General features: G+C 46.8%; 1 protein-coding gene, 1 long non-coding RNA gene and 1 other non-coding gene across 3 annotated transcripts; all 3 read right to left on the reverse strand.

Annotated features, from left to right (window-relative positions):
• Positions 1-89: 89 nt before the first annotated feature.
• On the reverse strand, positions 90-2268 carry LOC142033022 (uncharacterized). Its single transcript, XR_012651061.1, has 3 exons — positions 2097-2268; positions 1568-1647; positions 90-619 (listed from the first exon to the last, which is right to left on the reverse strand). It is a non-coding gene; the product is annotated as an uncharacterized LOC142033022 (long non-coding RNA).
• Positions 1192-1289, reverse strand: LOC142033444 (Z30 small nucleolar RNA). Its single transcript, XR_012651161.1, has one exon. It is a non-coding gene; the product is annotated as a Z30 small nucleolar RNA (small nucleolar RNA).
• A 5672-nt stretch (positions 2269-7940) lies between the features above and the next one.
• On the reverse strand, positions 7941-20878 carry UNC45B (unc-45 myosin chaperone B). Its single transcript, XM_075032555.1, has 21 exons — positions 20773-20878; positions 20338-20421; positions 20033-20202; positions 19195-19231; positions 18683-18858; positions 18037-18126; positions 17366-17533; positions 16013-16181; positions 15553-15723; positions 14536-14707; positions 13883-14183; positions 13379-13473; positions 12580-12721; positions 11990-12130; positions 11669-11796; positions 11131-11197; positions 10644-10757; positions 10403-10518; positions 9936-10053; positions 9671-9826; positions 7941-8759 (listed from the first exon to the last, which is right to left on the reverse strand). Exons 3-21 carry the CDS (start codon positions 20192-20194, stop codon positions 8493-8495), a joined length of 2790 nt encoding a protein of 929 aa, XP_074888656.1. The 5' UTR covers positions 20195-20202; positions 20338-20421; positions 20773-20878; the 3' UTR covers positions 7941-8492.
• Positions 20879-21256: the final 378 nt, after the last annotated feature.

Here is a 21256-nt window from a genome sequence, read left to right on the forward strand (position 1 = left end):
ATTAGTGTTCCTGCAGATGGCTGCAGAATACCAACTTGGATTTGACTGCTTCTTCTAACCCTCCTGTCCTTAGTAGCCAAACACATACCCATTTATCTGGCTTATTGCTCTAAAACAAAGCTACTGATTTGGGTTTTACAAACATTCCTGTTTATCTGCTTTTTAACTGTAATAGAGTTATTACAGTCATGATGGTCTAAAGATAGACAAGAAAACATTTTTCAGGAAACACCAACTTTATTAAACCAACCTTTGGACTTACATACTAATTTGTGACTTCTGTACAGTCATGTAGCATTTATGCATCCAGGATGCTTTGTTCTGTTGCTTAATACAATTACATTAACAGCAGCACTGGAGTTACCCAATACACTACCATCAGAACCTGACTTTGCAAGTCTTTTAAAAAACGTTTATGAACCTAAGCCACATTCACATTCATCTGGACACTCTTAAAAAATCAGTGCATTAGCAACTGAGTTGCTTTCCCTATTTCCTTAACAGAAACCGTGTGGCTTCTCCTGTTAAGAGAAAACCACTGTAACTATACTCCTAGGTACATATTCCCCATAGAAGCTTCCTTCACAGGGAGAAATGAACATCAAGCTGTCACCAAGACCTGGAAGAGAACAAAAACTAGATTAGAGAATAGCTCCATATCTCTTCTTGTACTTGTTTGATTAGCCCAGCCTTCCCCTCTGCCCCCCCAAAAAGGGCTCTACTTCGTCCAGAGCAGAGCACCAGAGCCAGGCCCAACACCACAACTCGCTTCCAAAAATACTCCTGCTGCCATGCTGGCAATCACTAGATGAGAGTACAGCTGAACCAGCTGCTAATGAGGTGCCTACAGGCCAGACAGCTCAAACTCCGTTTTACAGAGTCTGCATTGCATTTACGAATGATGGAGATACAGTGGCAGAGTATCTGGAGTTTTGTAAGCCATGTCACACATAGCAGAAAAAAAAAGAAATCCTTCTCACTGCAAGCTCAGTACTAAACCCAGCGTTGCAGCAAAATACACAAATCCAAACAAGTGTTTGCACTACTTGGTTTTCAAATCGAGGTTTTGTTTTTTTCTGCTGGTAAAAGAAATTGCTAAAAATTCTTAGTATTTTTTCAGTATTTTTTAGGGTGCATCAAAAAGTTTCAAGAAGAAGCAAAGCTGTTTACTCTAGTGAGCTTAGCCTAAATAAGCTCAGAGAGAAGATTACATGATCATGCCCTGGTCAGAGCAAAGACACAAAGTCTCAGCAATACCAGTTCAGAGTATACTTCGCTCATCATTGCTTTGGGTGAATTTATTTCCACTTAATAAGAAGCCTGCTCCCAAGTAAGGAACTAGAACAGAAAAGTTGGGGGTTTTTTTCCTGGAGGAAAAACCAACCAAACAGACACCTCCCCACCCTCAACAAACACAGATTAACTTGGGTTCTGGGTTAATTCTTTTCAGGATCACATGGCTTTCTACAGGACAGAGTTTACAGTAAGTTAACACTGACCCTTGGGACATGAGACAGGAGTGGCTGTTACAAGACTGAAAAACTAAGCCCCAAGTTGCTATTTCTACCTTCCCAGCAGCACGGAGGAGGTGGTACTTCGCACCATCAGTATGGATGTAGTCTCTTCACACAGAGCTTCTGTGTTCAGCTGTGTGCATGACAAAGCCATGTTGGTAGAGTTACACAAGAAAAAACTCTCCATTTCCCCTCCCCAAATACCATTAGCTAAGCCAGCAAAACCCCTCTTTTTCCTCCTGACACACCTATACACAATGCCACCCCATAAGGCACAAGAGACTCCAAATAGGCATTAATTAAAGCTTTGGCTGATCTGCAAGCATGCAACAGATAAAAAAAGCTGGTTTAAGTTTTATGCTCATCCGTGAATTAAGAGTTTGTTTTATCCTACTTATCACCTCCTACTGTTACAGATAAGGGGACAAAGCACATTTAGCAGGCAAGCAAGGGAAGGGAAGGGAGGAGGGTGACATGCCTTATAGAACCGAGTTGGAGCTAAGGAAGACGGGTCACGAGCTGGGATTCCAAGGTCAAGGAGAGACAGTACCAGGCAAAACAAGAGGAAAAAACCTGTCATACCTATAAACGTTGCTGAAGTCAGCGGCTGCCCAAGGGTCCAGAGGCCTATTTTGGTCTAACCCTTCCCTCATGCCATCCATTCCCATCTGCTTCCCTGCACTCTCCCCCCATGCCCCTCGGAGCCCTTCAGTCCCCAGTCCCACTGCCCCTGTCCCCCCCCGCCCCGCTCAGCCCCCCTGCATTCCCCTAGCCCCCAGATTTCTACCCCTGTCCTGCTCATTCCCCCCACACCCCTTCAGCCCCAGATACCCTACCTCCGTCGGGTTCCCCCCCATCAGCCCCTTCCGCACCCCCTCAGCCTCTCTGGCCCCGTCCCCCCACACCCCGAGCCCTCAGCTGCCCTACCCTGGCCCCCCCAGCCCCTCCTCAGCCCCTGCACCCCCAGCCGCCATCTCCCCCCGCAGCCGCCCTCATCCCACACCGCTCACGCAGGCCCAGCCACGCCCAGGCGGCGCTGCTCGCCTTTGTCCCACCCACCCGGCGGCCAACAGCCAATAGCGCCGCGCGGTCCCGCCGGCGAGCCCGGGTGAGCGCCAATAGAAAGGCGCGTTAGCGGAGCTCGGGGCGGTGCGAGCGTTTCCCGCCCTGAGGAGGCCTGAGGGGACGGGAAGGACCGGCCCCGGAGGAGCGCGGCCTTTCCGTTCTGGGGGCCGGCGCTTGGGTTTCTTTCTTCCGTTTCCTCAGCGACAAGACTTGCTGAGGCGAGGCAGAAGGCGGTGGTAAGTCACTGCCTCAAACGCCGTCCAGTCCTGAGGGACCGGCTCATACCGTGAAGCAACGGCTCCACGGCAAAGGGGCTGCGTGACGAGTGTGGTATCACCGTGAAAACAACCGAGAAAAAAAAAAAAAAGAGGGAAGAAATAAAACAAAACAAAAAAAAAAAGTGGGAGAAATAAAATAAAAATATTCCAACAATTGAACAGAAGGTGCTTCGGAAGGGAAAGTGTCATCATTCAATATATAAGTTAAAATGCTTGCTTGTTTAAGGCCAGATGGGTAACTTCATCCTGTTCTTCTAAAGCAGTAACTTAGTTCCTCTCGATGGGCAGCAGTTTGCAAGAAATTCTTGCATAACATGCATTCCTTTTTCAGGAGATGTATTTCACCTGGTTTTCCTGGGGAGGGGGTTTCTGACCCTGCTGGGGACCTTTCTGTGCGGGATCAAGAGGAGGATCCAACCTGAGGGGCAAAGACAGCCCAGTGAGGTAGTAAGTATGTAGGGAGACTCAAGAGTTCAAGAAATAAAAGCTTTTTAACTAGCCCATGCAGCTGTGGGCTTCATTCTGACTCTGTGCAGCCCACAGAGGAGAAATCTGCAAGGAAGGTAGGGAAGTCTTCAGGAAAGCACGGTGGGCACCAAGAAAAATTCAACTGGAAAAAACTGTGCTTTGTAATGAATAAAGAGGAGCCTGGGACACCAGAATGCAGTCTGAAGGGAGAGGAAGAGAAAGGAGAACACAAGAGGCAAGGCAAGGAAGGGGGGGTATAACACCGGCTCCTGCCAAGGGGGTTGACGAGGGGACTCTCTTTTACACCATATGGAATCAAAAGCTAAAAAGCATTTTTTTGTTGTTCATGAAGGTGTAATCCTGCCCACAGAATACATTCCTGTTTCCTTCCTGTCCTGCAGGCAAGTTTCTGCAGTCTAGTGCTAGCTTGCTCTTTTACCACACTATTTCATTTTCTCTCACCTCCCCTCAAAAAACTACACAACTTAGTTGAGCAGATACGTTGGGCACACTCAGCCACTGCTGTGTGAGGCTTCTCAAGGCTTTGCAGTCAAGCCCACAACCTTCCCTATTCTCAGTCCTCACTACTGCCCCAATCTCAGTGCCTTTGCTGGAATTCTGTCCCACGGAGGGAGGCGACACTGAGGGTGCTCCAAAGTGCCCCCCTGCATGGATCACTTTCACGGGGAAAAGTTATAAGACAGTTTTAATCCATAACTTTAGTTATTTCATCTGAAAGTTGTATATGATCATGATTTCAGTATAAAATTATTAGCTTTAGCATGCTTTGTCAGTACAAAAAAGTAAGACAATTGAATTTCATGTTGCAAATGAAAATACTCAGACCGTATCTTCTGAATGGGACTTTCTAGCTTGCTATCCTGCTTCCCAGCTTCCAGAACTGTATCTCTGACTTTGCAGCTCTGGAGGTTTAATGGAACAACAACTTTTCAGACTGAACAAGCAATGATGTATGTAAATGCTGTAAGTTGGGGGATTTCTTCTAAACTATCTTTTTCAATTGCCTCTTCTGATATACCTTAGCCACTAGAAGAGTGCCAGCGGGAGGGAAGTAATAGCTCTGGAAGGCTGAGCTCCCAGCAAAAACTGGTTTTGAACTTCAGATAGAGCTAGAAAGATCCCGTGAAGTCTGTGGACACTAGTAATTCGTCACAGGAAACACAGAGGAGAAGAAAACAAAACTGGCAGAGAAGTGAAACCAGCAAAAAAGTACTTTTCATTTCTCCTAGATTTTAATAGAGGGAGGGGGCAGAGACGAAAGCAGGTAACACGCTCTGGATGCTTTGTACCCCATTTCTACTGCGCATCATTCTGGGACTTAAATCCTTAAATATTTAAAATTGATATTTCAAATATTGATGTTTTAGCCCAGAGCTAAGAAGAAGAGATGGGGTAAGTCCTTTTCTTCTGTCACACTGAGGGAGTCTGAGATCTCAGCAGTCGGCCAGGCTGTCCTGTTGCAGCAAGCTAGAGGCGTGCTCATGGAACTGGATGGGAAAATTCCTCCAGCTAGTAGCAAAAATTAGCACACACTAACGTCCTTGCTGCTTTAGTTTTACCATAACTCAAAGCTACGAGAAGCAGAGCTACGTTCCTCAGCAGAGCTAACTCAGAGGAGAGGCAGACAAGGCAGGAAACTTGTCTCCTGTATCAGAGCTGGAGGAGATGCTTGTTGGAGTTTTTGTCCCCTGCAGCCCTCTGGCTTAATATTTGGCCACACAGAAGGCAGATCTATGCTGCTGGAAATAAGCTGTGCTCCTGTCACAGGTGAGATCTCAGTAAGGCCTTTGCTGCTTCTCACCCCACCCCACCAGCGAGGAGGCTGGGGGTGCACAAGAGGTTGGGAGGGGACACAGCCAGGACAGCTGACCCCAACTGACCCATATTCCAGACCATATGACATCATGGTCAGCATATAAAGCTGCGGAAGAAGGAGGAAGGGGGGATGTTCAGAGTGATGGTATTTTGTCCTCCCAAGTCACCGTTATGTGTGATGGAGCCCTGCTTTCCTGGAGGTGGCTGAACACCTGCCTGCCGATGGGAAGCGGTGAATGCATTCCTTATTTTGCTTTGCTTGCATGCGCAGCTTTTGATGTGCCTGTTAAACTGTCTTTAACTCAACCCACAAGTTTTCTCACTTACCCTTCTGATTCTCTCCCCATCCCACCTGGAAGGAGTGAGCAAGCAGCTGGGGTTAAACCACAACTATGCTATTTGGTCCCCCACCACTGCAGTGTTTAAAGTACGTAGTTGGGATGTGTTTTCAGTAACACTCAAATTCTTTTGCTGAAATCCTGAGCATCTACTAATAAATATGACTTCAATATCACAGGCATTCACTTTGTTCTTTTGATCAAGTATAACCTATAGTTTGCAATGCAGAGATTGTTTTTAATCTGTTTGTATCTCTTCTGTAGGCAGAAAAACGTTTGCCAAGCTGTGACAGGAGTAGCCTTTTAGAAGGCAAGCTTTAATGATATGAAGCACAGAATTTCTGAGATAGGGAAGGTGATTGCCATAACAAAGCCTTGACTCTAACTTCATCACAACATCTCCCTGAGCCTGGCTTTTTCTGGATTTTCTTGGACTACTTACAGACAAGTTGCTCCTTCTCAACTGGTCTTCCAGAAGCAGCATGGCATGATCCTGTCAAGTCACTAACCAAAGTGGTTTGTAATGCTATCAGTATTTATAGCTATGTAAAAGAAAACATGGAAATGATTGTAAAGCACACTACCCTAAAAATTCCTAATCAATATTTGGAAACGTTATTCTGCAGAGCCATGTGTGCTCAGCAAACTAGTCAGAAATGGTATAGCAAAATATGTGGCAAAACATTGTTGTACATATCTTAAAAAGGGTTACTCCGAGAAAGAAATTGCTATTCTGCGCTACAGAGATGAAGTAGTAAGAGCATACTGTGGAATACTAGCATCAGAAATGAAGAAGTCAGTCAAATGTATCATTAAGAAAAACAGAGGGAGGGCTAGAGGAGCATCTATTCTTGACAGCGTCCATTGAGAAAGCAGCATTGTGTTTGGTATTATTCCTCAACCCTTTCTGTTTCAGAAGGAAATTTTAAGAAATATATTGGTCTGTGTAGCATCCAGAGCTAATTTAAATCTACACTTGTTATTTGAGAACTGAGAACAGGTAACAACATAGGATCCCAGCAAGGCCCCAGTAGGTCAATGGTTATGTACGTCTGAAATTTTTTTACTCTATATCTGAAGTAGAAGGGTTTCCTTTCTAATGGCTGGTCCTCTCTAAAAGCCCAGACATTCTTGAGAAGCCTCTACAGTCTGTTTTAAATCAAATGTAAAGTTTCAATAGTGCAGAGAAAAGAGATACTTTGAATGTCAGTAGAATGACATCATTCCCTGAAGGCTCCTTTCAAGGACTCACAAAACCTGATGCTCAGCCTTTGACTGCATGCAGGTGCATTACCAAGTGAAAGCCACTATGCCAAGACAGGAAACTGGAAGACTTTCTGGCTTTTACCAGTTCACTCCCATACTCATAGCACAGCTCACAAAAGTTACCAAACAGCATAGGCATCTGGTGTTAGAAGCCATTGTTTTTAAAACACAGCCTCTATTCAGATATCTAGGAAAGTAAAAATGGGGCCTTCTGTCCATGTTTTAGCTGAGAAATACAAACAAATGGCTTTTACAGAAGTAGTTTCCCCAGTCAATTTCAGCAACAGTCAGTATGGGTTACAAGAACCCAGTTGCTCCAAAGAGGAGCTTTAGTGGAGGAAGGAAAACTTTGTATAACCGCCCTGATACCAGTAGCATTTTTTGTCTTGGTTTCAGACATGCTGGTTAGATAAAACTCTCTGTATAGAGTTAGGTGCTAAATACTTTTGAAAGACAGATCCAAAATTCCTAAAACTGGGTATCTAAAACTGAAGGCTGGTTGAAAACAAACCATATCGTTTTCCATCACAGAATGACCTGTGATTCATTTGGTTTGGAAGAACAGTCCAATATTCTCCTAGTGTGATTATAAAGCACCAGTGATTTAACTGAATGAGGTTACAACAAGAAGACATTTTACACAGCTGGAATCAGCCTCCAGACAAATTTGCCATTAGGTTGTCAAACCTATTAGCTTAAAATTTCTTGCTTTTCTAACTTCAGGAATCTAGAGGCACTTTCCATCTTTTTTCCTTAATCAACATACAAGGAAAGACTATCTCCAGTTCCTTTCATAACCCCCAAACCTCAACACTTAATCATGCCACACCTATCATGTGAATGCAAACATTTATATAATAAAGTTTAATGTGATGACCAACTGGTGTGTTTGCTTCTCATTCCACTTCTTCCGTAAGTGAGATATTTTCAACATTCCCTGTTGAGCCAAACACTGTGTCCCGGTGTGAACCTCAGCTTAACCCATTAGTGCCACCTCCTCGTACAGCCTTTTATGGCAGCTTCACATGTTTTGAGCAGGGTTGGATATTTCACAAGTGGTAAAAATTCAGCCTGTGCCACAATTACTCCAGCTTCCTGGGTGTGATGCAAGGCTGCAAGTTGGAGTTGCCTTAGATTCTCCATTTGCTTTATAAAAGCAGAACAGGAATTCCACATGGAACAAAGTAGTGAATTTATTAAGAGTTCATCCACCATCCACACTGTGGCACACCACTTAAGGCTGTTTAAAAGTTACCATAAATGAACAAAAAAGCATACAGCTAAAACCCAACCTATTTTCTGACTACAGAATAGAAGGCATTTAACCCTCCCTGCTTCTCCATTGCTAGGAATTCCAGAAGTACCAGGAGCTGTAGATGGATGCAGGACAGATTTCAGCTCGGTTGAGTTTCCTTCCAACAGCACTCTGCCACATTTCCAACATAACCACCTCTTTTACAGCTAGGCCTTGAAGCTTTCATCGTTATCAGCTGAACAGGGGCAAAAAAAGGATTTATACCATTTGGGAATTACTCAAATGGACACTTTCCAAATTTCCCAGGCAAATGTCCCCCTTTTCCTCATACAGCTTCTGATCCTCCAAAGTTGTCCCCAAACTATTCCATGCCTTGACAATAGTGCTAGATTTTCCTCACAGCTCTCGGTTTTCAACATTTCTCAGTAGCATTTTTCCCCACGTTCAGCCCTTTTTGGTGCTTTTCATCTCCTCATGCCTGAGATAGAGGTTTGATCAGACCATAATCCATGCACCTTGTGAGGCAATCACGTGCTACATTAATGACGTGCTGCTTTTTGGGGTCATCTTCTTGCTTGCCGATGTACGTCAGGATCTCTAGGAGCTCTGACTCCACCAGCTTCTTCGCTAGCTCTTTGTCAGCACTGATTAAGTTGAAAGCGATGACCAGCCCTCGATGCTGTACTTTCATGTTATCATGCAAGCAGAGCCTCTGCAGGATTTCAAGCCACTGGGTGGTCTTCAAGGGAGAGAGAGATCATTAGTATTGATTGGAAGAATACCTCAACCAAGAATGCAAGTTTGGCAAGGCATGTCTCAGCAGAAGGAAGCACAGGGACTCCCCTCTTCAATACTCATGTCAGGTACGGTTGATTCTTTAACTAAGGAAACCTGACTCCAAACTTTTGAACCTGTTTTTGTTATGCTAAAGTCAGAAGCTTTCATGACACTAGCACCATATGAAACACATTTCAGGTTTAGGCTGTTGCATGATCTCTGTGCAAAGAATCTGATCAGAGTATTGACACAGCTGAGATGACCAGCAGCAGACCACCCACTCCCTCCACTGATCTTCCCAACCACCTCCTTTGGCTTGATTAATCATTTTTATTCTAACAAGCCCCAGTGTCCAACATCAGCATGTGTGCAACACAACAGGGTTCATGAGTTCTCAACCTCAGCTCTTCACAGATACTCAGCTGTGCAGGGTCTGAGTTCTCAGGACCTACAGATCTGTGCAGGAAATGGAGATGGTTTGGGATCTGTAAAGCTCAATAGGTGGTCTATCAAGCTCTTCTCACTTCTGAGTGAAACCAGGTTTGGATTTCAGGTTATGTATCAAAAGCTTTGAGGGCCTATAGAATAATATTCTGCATTCCTAACCTTGCTTGACAGCTAACATCCAGGACTTAGCATCAGGAATGGCTATATAGAAGTTTTTGAGCTCTGAGATGAAGTCTAGTATAAGGCAGGCTGGTTTACTTTGTGCAGGGATGGACTAGAAGCATGCACACCCAGGTCTCAACTTCACCAAGTTCCTCACTATCAAACTGGTAGACTACCTCTTCCTTTTGAGAGGCATTTTCATGACTGAGCCAGGTCCCATCAAGGGTATGTCTACACTGCCAATAATCAGATTTACGGTCTTACCACTTCAGTCATCTTAGAGCAGAGCTTCTTTTGTGCTGCTGTAAGCATGGCCAGGGCTCCGGCTGCTGCAACCTGGACTTTCTCATCATCCTCACCACACAGTAACACCACCAACTTCAACCGGTCATTTCCATCAGCCACAAAACGCTCTTGCACCTAAAAAAAATTCCTCATGATACCCAGAGATAACACAAGTAGGAATGCCTCATCACAGGGGCTCACAAACTGGTGCACACAGTCAAGTTTAAGATGCCCAGTGAGTTACCTCCTTGTTGACCACCAGGTTGCACATGCACTCCGTGGCTGCCTGTCGAAGTTGGTCATGATTCTCAAACATATAGTTTTCAATATCTGGCAGGGCCCTCTCTTTGACTATCTTCATCCTGTGTCGAAGAGCAGTCAAATAAAATACATCATGGGACAAGCAATAACCAACTTAAAAAATATTAACTGCAGACAGGGAAAAGCCTTGAAACAAATCAGTGTCCTGGAGCTCATGACATGTGGTTCATTCCCTATGCAGATTAGGTTCATGTCTTTCCTCTTTCTGAGGAAAGTGTGCCACTTTCGTTTTCCCAGCTATTTTATTAATCTTTTAGGTCTGAGACCTTTGCAGCTCTGCCAAAGGTAGCTCAACCTGACCAGTCTTCATAGTTCTACAAGAAAAGCATTGAACTGAAATTCACATTCACTCCTGGGGAAGAAAGAAGGTCAGAAAGCAGTTAAACTCACCTAAGTTTATCACTTCTTCCTGAAAAGTTAGTGAGACCTAACAGAGCCTCGTAATTCTGGAGGCCATCCCTCTCAGTGTTCAGCAGGCTGACAAGGGGCCTCACCACCTCGTACACCTAAGAAGGGAAGGCATGTCACTGCTTTTCCAGCTCTCAGATCTTGGCGATTTTCGTTTGCTAAAGGAATTAAAGGGGTTTTTTTGTTGTGGGTTTTTGTTTTGTTTTGTTTTTTTTAAGCTTACCCTCTCTCCTGGGAATGCCATGTCTGGATTGGAGATGGCAGCAATTTTCGCCAGAGCGTGAGAAGCCTTTATCTTGCCGACTTCTGTGCCTTCCACAGCGAGAGGTATCAGGGCCTAGTGACACACAGGAAACCATTCAATGCTTGTGAGAAGATTTACAGGTTTGCCTTAATATACCAAAATAACTTTAAAATATCCTAAAGATGTGTCTGGTGAAGAAATGGGTCTGGACTGTAGCCCACAGCGATGTCTTGCTTTTGTTCTGAAATAGGCACCACACCAGAGCTTGTAGCTCGCACACAGCTGTTTAAAGAAGATTGCTTCTTTGGAGGCTTGCAGAGATAGGACTGGAGTGTCAGTCTGGGCCCCAGGGGCCACCAAGACAGCTCATACTTTTCTGTCACCTTCCCTCACTGTAGACATATCACAGGCTCCCAGCAGACATTAACTGCACATCAGGTTGGGCTGCAAACATAAAAGTAATCACCTTTCCACCACCTTGAGCGACAATAGTCCCACGGTCCTTGGGGTCTTCACACAAGGCAAGAAACACCCTGCAGAAGCACAGCATCACTTAGTGAAACAGCCACACGGGAAGGCAATAACAACCTACATCCCTCATGGAAGGGGGCTACAGTTTTGCAGGGGTGTCAGATCCACCAGGTAAATTCCAAATGTTTAACCCAGTGCCCACAGCACTCTAGGAAGGAGCAACAAATGGCATAGAGAAGTTTCCAGGCCTGTAAGATGAACTCTGTTCCAGCCAAAACCAGTACAGAGGACTAGAAATTCAAAATGCATCCTAGGAAGGCAGCCCTGTAAGCCAGCTTCAAGGTCAGAACATGGATTTTTGTGACATTGCTTAAGAAAAACTTTGGATTTAAATCTTTTCTCCACCTCCCTTTCATCCCTCCCCCATAGGCAGAATGCACCATCCCACGAAGCAAGGAGCCAGCCCAGGTGCCCATCTCAGTGGCACGTGGGCTGGCCAGCACTCCTGGCTCCCATGACAGCAATGAAGGCACCTGGCAATGAGCTCCTTGCTCTGGTCTGTCAGTATGGCACTGTCTGCCTTCACCATGCAGGCCAAGGCAGAGACGACGCCGGCTTTCAGCAACCGCTTCACCCGCTTCACCACAAAATCCTTCTTGTCCTGAGGGGAGACATTGGAAAGGGATTAGCCCCTTAGTAGTTGCCATCCCGCTGACTACAGCCAAACCTGGTTGGAGAGCAAAGCAATTTCAGCCTCAGAGACAGAAGACCTGATGTCTGTGCCAATGGATACACCAAAGAAAGCTTTGAGATCCAAGCATCTCCTCCCAGCTCCCTGGCTATAGACAACCTACCTTTGGATGCTCCTCAGGCACATGCTGCTTGGAGAATTTTGCCAGCTGCACCAGCTCTGGGACCAGCTCCTTGGTATCATAGCTGTTGGTACAGTTCACCAGCGCAGAAGCCACAGAATACAAGATAGTCTTGTCGCTTGTCTGCACGCAAAAATAAAAGCTTATGTGAGGGTGAGGAGGACACAGCAAGGAAACAGGTCCCTTAGGACTGCCATTGTGGTGGTCTGCACTAGCTGAAGTGTTCTTAGCCTTATCCCCAGCTTTATAACCCTGGGCAGGGAAAAAACAAAAGTTTTTATGGTCAACAGGCTGTTTGACATCATCAGATGCTGTCAACACCTTGATGCCTTTGGTTTTCATGCAGTTGCTGACAGTAAAGGTAAAAACAACCTTCCTCAGCCTTGGGAGAAGAGCAGGATGATAACAGCCTTGAGGTATCTCTGTGGCACAGGCAAAACTGAAGTTTTGATAAAGTAGAGGTGAGGGGTTGGGGTCACAGCTCCTCCTGCCTGGGGAGACAGCACTGGGCTGGAGAGCTGAGAGAACTTGATGCTACCAGAGGAATGAGGGAACAAGGTAAGGAGATAGACCTTGGCTAATTCAAACATAGCTTGCAGGGCTAGCTCATCTTCAACAAAGTCATCTTTCACATCTGCATCAAGGGTTAGATACGCCAGCCCTTCCACAGCCCACTTCCTGGTCCGGGCATCAATGCTAGTGTTGCACAACCATCTGGAAAAGAAAAACATCCGCATTTCTATCTCAGGAGCCAGGACTAATTTCTCTGGGAGAAGAGGAAGGAAAAAAAAACAGCTGTTGAGATGGTTTCAGGCCCAAAAACGTACTTGGGTTTTGCTGCAGCAACTAAAGACTGTGGGTGCTTCCCTCGAGACACAACCTTCCTCCCATGGCCCAACTTAAGGGATCTAAATGCTGCAGGGACAGACCAGGACAGCTGCTCAGCACTGCTTTGCCTTCACCATCACATGAAACACATGATGCCCCGCTATCCAGTGCCAGCAGCAATGATCACCCATTCTGTCACTTCCTAAATCCATCCCACCTCCTTGGTTAATTCACCTTCAAAAGGTACTTGTGCATATTCTAGATAGCACTTGATTAAGCTGTACCGTTCTGGCACCATGTCTGGTGTCTCACAGGGGAAGTGAGGGAGGGAGAAGGCTTATCTGGTTCTTGAGGCAGGAGGAATATATGGTTGCTTGAGGCACAGAAGAACTCCAGGTTCCAGTGCAATGCCTCTGGGGGCACTGTCAGCTGTTAGGCAGCCACAGTAAATGAAGGCAATGTGCAGGCAGGATCTCTGGAGAAAGGGGCATATTGTATTTTGCAAAGTGTGGAACAACAGAAGAAAAAAGTAAAATCACCCACTTTCGGCACTGCTTGGCTAACTTCTCAGTGGACCCCTCAGCAAACTGCCGCAGTCCATAATCTGTACCTCCTGCTGAGCCCAGCTTGCAGAGACCCTGAGGAGAATAAAGAAGGTACACCAGTGTGAAAGGTTCATTAATCCTCTAGCATTGCTGCCCCAAAACAGCCTAATCCCATATCTAAAGTTTAAAGTCAGGTCTAACAAAGAGGAAGCATTCTAATACCCAGTAGATCATTCAACTTGTAGCAGAGCAAAGTAAGGTTTTGTGCTCTTATTGGATGTCTTTAATAGAAGACTAACCAGTTTTGCCTTCAAAGTTACCAATAGTTCATGTGCTGTCCCGGTCTGCCATCTCCCCCTTTCTTGTAGGGGGAAGCACCATAAACCATTCCCCAGTTGAGGTGCCCGAACCCAACACGTTCCCAGGACCTCCCCCTTGTCCCAAGTCCAGGGTTAAGCTGGTGAGTGTGGCAGGCGATAGAGGCAGGGCCTGCCATCCTTACCACCAGGGCTCGGATTTTGATCTTCTCATTCTTGGTCTTCTTGTAGATCTCCTTCAGGAGCGTCACCCCGTTGGAAATGATGAAGGTGGCCCGGCTCAGCTTAGTGGAGGCATGGATGAGGGCTTCCACAGCCACCAGCTGGTCAATCTCCCTCTCGGACCCACACAGGGCAACCATCATCTCCATGACTCCCTTCATGCCAAGCAGCTTGTTGCCCAAGTCAAAGGGCCCTTGCAGAACTCCAGACACCATCTGGATGGCATGGAGTGTCTTATCCATGTCCTGTGGGTCAATTTTGCTCCTGCATGGGATAGAGGGAGTCAGCATGTGGAACAGTAGTTGCTTACAGTTCTCATTCCCTTGGGCAGTGAACGTCCTCCCTCAGATTGAGAGCCAAACTCCACTGCTGAAATATGTGTATGTATATATATATGTGTATTTGGGACACAGCTGAGCCCAAATTCATGCAAAGGCTGTGATCCAGGATCTGAGGATCCCAGCTGAAGGATCCAGCAGGATCTCAAGCAAATCACTGTCTCCCAGTGTCTCAATTTAGCATCTAAGTGGATTGCAAGTGCCTCCTCTCATCCTTAAGCCCTCCTGCTCCCACGCCTCTGGGCCAGCTCAGCCCCAGTAAGCCAGCCCTGACTCACTTGATGTACTCCTCACAGATCACCCGGTAGTTGTCACGCTCTGGGTCACAGCGCAGGTCATCATAGAGTTTATTTAGGAGGACGGAGGCAGTCAGCTGGGTGTTCTCTGTCAGCGGCAGACTGTCAGGCATCTCAGGAATCTGGCCCACCACTTTCAGTATCTTTTTTAAGCCTGGAAACAATGGAGGGATATGGCCGTTAGAGGGGAGAGGGACTGTACAAAAAACTCAAGATACTATTTGTTGGTTTCTTGCAGTGAAATAGCTGGCTTGGATGGTTTTCCATCATTTTGCAGCCTAATCACATAAGCCTTAAACAAAGAAGACACTCAGATATTTACTGGGGAAGAGCTTCTACTTGTGAGATTACAGGTTTGCAGCATCAGGCTTTTATCCAGCTCTCGGGTAAGATAAGCAAAACTGTGTGTTTGGTCCCTGGCTGGATCAGTTATTTTTATCAGGAGGCATTAAACCTACTGACCTCCAAGGCTGGAGGCTTTGACTGAGGAAAAGTCATTGACTTTCAAGTGATTCTGAATGTCTTAACCCTCCATTTGCTAAAGTGTTATTAAAAAACTTCCACCAAAATGGTAACATACACATGCATTGGAATTAGTATAAAAACACATGCCACACAAATTCCTCACCCCCTTCCAGTCTTAGATATGACCAGTTTAAGGATCCAGCAAGTGCAGTGGGTGCTCATCTCATCCTAAGCTAGACCATTTATCCAACCCAAATCCTCCTAACATTAGCAAATACATTGGAATAAACTAACCAGAGAAGTTAAGTCAGGCCTTTAGAAACTGAAAAATTCTTGTTCTCATACACAGTTTTTTTCTCTTAATCTCAATACTGTTTCCTGCCAAGTCTAACCTTGCTCTAGGCTTGCATGAACAACCAAAAAAAAGCCAGAGAGGATTTATTTTACAGAGAGGATCATTTCTACAGGTATTCAGGCAAGAATACGCAGCTCCACATCTCCCAAACCAGAACAGGATGGAGAGGAAGGACTCACCATTGTCGATGACAAAGATGGTCCTGCTGTTGTCATGGTCCTTCAGGTCCTTCCTCGGTATATTCTTGTTGAGGAGGTTGAGAGCTCGGTCTCGTCCCTGCCCAGATACTTCCTTACTGACCAGCATATCCAGCAAACGCATTGTGATCATCCTCAAATCTTTTTTAGTATCTACACAGAAGCAAGACAGTAGCAGCCAGTGACAAGAAATTCTCTTCAAAAGCAGATGAACCCAGTGAAAACCATTGAAAGCCATTGTGCAGCTGGAACATAGGTATGTAAGTTAACACGATGAGGATAAGAACTGTGTGCAGTTTGTCATCCTGGACAGCTGAAGGGTGAAGACCCCACTTCACCAGAGAACAAGGAATAAGGTGGACATCCCAGGAGCAGAGCCCTCCCTGCTCACCCCGCTTCTCCTCCAGCAAGACTGAAGGACCACCAGGTCATGCACCATTACCTAGCACTACGGCCTCCTCCTTCCCGTGATGCTCCTCTTTCCCTTGGCCCAACAAGCAGTCAGTGATGGTCTGCAGGAGGTTGCAGACAGCCAGGGAGATTTCTTCATTGTCTACAGACATCCACATGCAAATGTTGTCGATGCCCAGGTAATGGAGAATGGCGGTAGCCTGGCCTCAGAAAGGAGAGAGCAAGGCAGCCATTAGCAAAGGGTATGAGCCTTTCCTCCCTGCGTGATTTAGAAAGGTCAGCCTCAGCTTATACGCTCCTGGTATTTTCCTGGGTGAATCCGAGCCAGTACAAGACACAGTTTGCTTTTCACTCTTATTTTCATTTATAAGACAACTCCTAAAATCTAGATTTGCCAGTAATGCAACAGTCTATTTCCAACAAGGACGTTGAGAAGAGTGTGGCTGGGTGTGGAAGAGGCCTTCATGCAAGGCTGTTAACAAAGAACCTGTTTAGTGCACAAACCCCATCCTGGCTGTGAGCAAACCCAGTGTCATCACACAACCTGTCCCCGTGCGTGGTGGCACTTCAGTAATTCAGGGGAGGCATGTTCAGAAACACACTGACCTAGTGGGCTTTGCAGAACAGCCTTTTTGCATATGACAACAGTTAATGTTTCAGAAAAAGAAAATAGGTCTCCATTGCACTGGATTTTTATCCAGTAGATTTTATTTTTGTTATGTCTTAGTTCCCCTCACTCCTTTGCGCTGTTACACTGACATGCATATTCATTTTGCACATATCCATGTCCTGCTTCCAACCATGTAACACAGACAGGGCTTCTTATGAGCTGTTTTACACTATAACAACTGTCTTGGTATAGAGTCAGATATTAGCTGGCTCAGAGACCCCAGCAACTTGCCTTGGGACCCTTCTCAGGAACCTTAACTTTCTTGTAGATCCTTCCTGCTTTCCTTCATCTAAGCCTTGGACAAAACTTTCCCAAAGTTAGTTATTAGTTGCTTTTCTGAGACCTGTGGTGAAGGACATGGATTTGACGCAGCCATACTCACCACTTCTGTGGTAACAACTCAGTGTAAATTTTACTTCACCAGCACACATGAAGGCACCGTAAGGAACACATACAGCTTTGACCCCGTAGATGAGGAGCACAGTAACAGGGACAGTTTCAATAGTCTGTGTTAACCCCACTTGCATAATTATTTGTATTCTTCCCCCCTCCTCGAATTTAAAATTTTGTTTGTAGGATTTCTTTTTTTCCTGCAAGAACCAGGAGGAAGAGAAGAAATCCCCACTGTACACAAACATCGTGAACTATTGCAATTTTCCATTCCCCCAGGTGCAAGGCAATAGCAGCAGAAGTCTCAAGGACCCCATTACTTACGCGAGCCTTATGTCCTGTGCACATGCCCGAAAGCGTCCTAACAGCTGCCAGGATCAGGTCAGCATTTTTGGTTTCTATCAGCTGCAGCAGCAAGCTGACCCCGTTGTTCTGGAAAATCCTCTCGGCACCCGCTTCCTCCCGCCCCAGGACAATGAGGTTGTTTGCAGCCTGGGTGGGAGACAGAAGAACCAGGGGTCAGCGGCACAGCCTGCTAACATAGCAGCCTCCAAAACACTTCCGTGAAGCTCTGGGGTATCCCGGTGGGAGCTGTGGGGTGGCCATCTCCTGACAGATGGAGTAGACCAGTTCAGACCCCACCAGACAGTTTCTCCAGGTCCATCTGGGGATCAGCTTTGCTCTGCCCAAGAAAAGTGGGTCACTGCTTGGAGGGAAACATGGGGAAGGTGGCAGAGATGGGCCTGAGCAGAATTCCAGTCTGATCCCACCTTTGGAATTTTGGGAGGTTGGTCCACCTTCCCTCTGCACAAGGGTGATGCCTCTTCAGGGCATTTCCCCTCTCGGTTGTCTCTGAGTGCAGTTCATCTCCCAGCTCCTTACCTTCTGCTCTGTCTGGGGGAGGTGAGGAAGGGAACGCAGCCTTCTGCTCCTCGGTGCAGCCTCTGACATTAAACAACAGCAATTTGTCCTGTCAAGTCCAGGACAGTTCTCACCTTTTCTCGCTTTTCTTTCTCACTGTTCTCATCCAGCAGGATTTCAAACATCTTCTGTACCCTCGAATCCGTGGAGAACTGAATGCGTAGCTATGCCAACAGACATTGCATGGCACAAAGGGAAAGGAAAATTGCTCCTCAATTTTCTATCACTTCAGGGACACCACAGACCCTCAAACCACAGACGATTTAAGCTGAGTAACAAAATAGGCATCACTTCCCAGTGATCAGCATCAATTACCCACCTCAAACTGGTGGGCATGGGCAGAGCCAGCCCTAACCATCATTTCTGAGACTTCACAGTACCTAGTGATGCAAGGACTTCTCCACAGCACCCCCATAAAGGTAAGTCAACGTGGCAGCTGCCAGACCCAGTCCAAAGCTGGTCCAGTTCCTTGCCAGGACCTTACCAAGACATTCAGGACCAGGCCAGCCTTAGGAGTGAGCTGCCACGCTCCTTAATTTAACCATTCAATATGATCCTCAGATTTACATGCATCAAATATGAACTTCCAGTTAATAGAGCCTATTTATCCCTCTCCATTGTTATGAGTTTCCAATATGACCAACAATCCATCAGTGTAACCCAGAGCAAGGGCTTCCCACACCCCATCTGTGAACCCAGGACTGTTCCCCCAGCATTTACCTTGTCCTGGATGTTGGCCCCCAGTCGCCTCAGGGTCTCCTGGAAGTTTTTGTTGCGGGGTTCAATGGTGGCACATTTCTGAGCATCTTTGAATGCTTGGTCCAATTTCCCCAATTTTTCTAGAGCTTGGCTGCGCCGGTACAAGGCTTTAATATCTGAAGCATTGATGTCAATAGCTGGGAAAGTGATCCAAAACATCAGGCATCAGAGTTTGCTTCCTGGAAATGCTCTGTGTAAACTGTGATTTGCTTTACAGTGACTACAGCTCCTTAAGACATAGTTAGTAACATTGTGAACGAATGGGTACCTGATTGGCACCAATTGCACAGATGCACCAAATCAGTGCATCTTCTTTCGTACCTTCTCCATTAATTCCCTTGTGGCCTCAGCACTTGGGTGTTAGTGGACATCAAAGAATAAGACCAGTGACCCAAAACCAGATGTGAGCGCAGGCTGGAGCGAGCATACCCAGCAATGCAGCTCTCCTTTCTCAAAACACCCCCCCTCCTTACCTCTAGATGCATCCGAAGCTGCCTTGGCGTATTCCTCCTGTTAAACCAGAAAGGAGAGATTTGTTAGCAGTGGAATAACCGGGCATGTCCCCACTGCTGATGCACACTGTGACCTCTCTGTTCCCACTTACTAACAGGACACCCCAGTGAAGCAAGTAGCAGCCTACACAAGGGAAGATGGGGGTTTAGGTGCCTTTTCATCACTGATGGGGGGGGAGAGGAAAAGGTCTGTGATGCAGGCGAGACAACATATGCTCTTGCTGATGCAGCAGCAGATCATGGACAGTGAAAGAAGACAGGATACTCACAACAGCCCATCTGCAGCTTGTTCTGGGGTGGCATCACTTCTGGGCTAGTGAAAATTCAGGAACACACAAGCAATCTGCTAAAATCCCACGGCAGGTTGCTACAAGCTGACTGCAGGGAGCTGAGACAATGATGGTACAGATGCTAATAACTTTTTGCTTTGCTAAAGATCTGTGTCTGCTTCTCTCGTGCCGGAGCAGACAGCAAGAGCAATACCTCTGCACCCCAACTCATGGCTTACAGAGCTCTCCCCTAAGTGTGGAGCAGGCTGGCTGCCAAAAGCTTTTACTTCAAAATGATTAAGTGGGACCGTCTCTGAGTTGAACCGGTGTGCTCAGCCCCATCAGGATTGAAGCAGGGAGGCAGCTTTACAGCTCCAGGACAAGCCCAGAACAAAATTTCAGACGAGTTTGCAAACGCCCTATTCAATAAACAGACGAACTACACAGTCTGCAGCTGGCGAGCACCCTTAGCTGCCTCCCTACTCTCCTCCCCTTGAGCACTACCCAGGCAAGCTGGGAGCTTTTCTCACCTTTTTGAGGAAACACGCTGCCCTGTTCCTGTACAGCACTGCCTGCAGCGCCTTGTCCTTGTTGAGCTTTATGGCTTGAGTGTAGCTTTGAACAGCTTTCTCGTAGTCATTGGCCTGAAAATATTTATTGCCCTCCTCTTTCAGCTGGATGGGATCCTCCATCTGGAGAGCTTTAAGGAAAAACATCAATTTGTGTCCCATTTTCAACTGCCTGTATCACCGGGGTCGCCTGCCTACTCCATCAAGCTGAGTTTCACCACGAGACCAGCATATGATTAACACACACATTAATAAAAGCAGCTTACCAGACTGAAGAGATTTGAAAGCGAAGACCTAAATTGCTCCTCAAGACTGTGGCTCCTCAGAAGCTTTTCCCAGGGCTGTAGATCCTTAGGAGTCAGTTAATAAAAGAAAGAAAAACAAACAAAAAAAAGTAAGAATTAAAGAAGTCCGCCAGCACCACGGAGGGTCCGTGGGGCTCAGGAAAGAGCTCGCCTCCCACTCGGAGTTTGGGCAGGACCTGGCAGCTCCTGCTGCCTGTCACCGTCACCTGTCACCGCAGCCTGTCCCCCTCCTCGTCCCCCCCTGTGCTATATAGTGCCTGGGGAAGGCTTTGAGCCAGGGCCCCTGGCAGCCAGTCCAGCTCAGGGGGGGACACTTGCATACAAGCGGGCAGCACCTCTTTGCAGCAAGAGGGGATCCTTTCCCACCCGCCGGGGCAAATCCCAGCTTCCCTCTACCTGCAGAGCTGCACTGGGTGTGGGGAGCAGGAATGAGGGGGTTTCATGCCAAAAAAAGCCCGCGGCTGGGATGGCTGACCCCCCTTGCAGTGCTCAGACCCTTTTCCCTTTCTATTTAGGGAAGCATGAGACAGCTGAGCCTCAGGGACAAGCGGCACGCCAGCAGCTGCAGCAGCGCCCAGCACCTTCCAGAACGCCCTGGGACTGAACGCCGACTCGCACCCAGTGCTGCCTCCTCCTCGCAGGGCGTTTGGGAGCCCACCCCGCTGGAATCCCACCCATGTCCGGCACTGCCAACCTGCCCTTGTTTGGCAGCCCACCAACACAGACTAACGTAGATGTCTGTACTGGAGCATGTTGGCCCACTGCTGTGATGAGTGTCTCGGGTCTCAATTTGAATGACACCAGTAGACAGAGCAACACTGAGCTCTGAAAGGGCTGAGCCTTTCAAACCCCTCTGTTTCCCAGGAAATTAAATCAGGAA

The sequence above is a fragment of the Buteo buteo genome, chromosome 7, assembly GCF_964188355.1.
Source record: "Buteo buteo chromosome 7, bButBut1.hap1.1, whole genome shotgun sequence".
NCBI classification, from domain to species: Eukaryota; Metazoa; Chordata; class Aves; order Accipitriformes; family Accipitridae; genus Buteo; species Buteo buteo.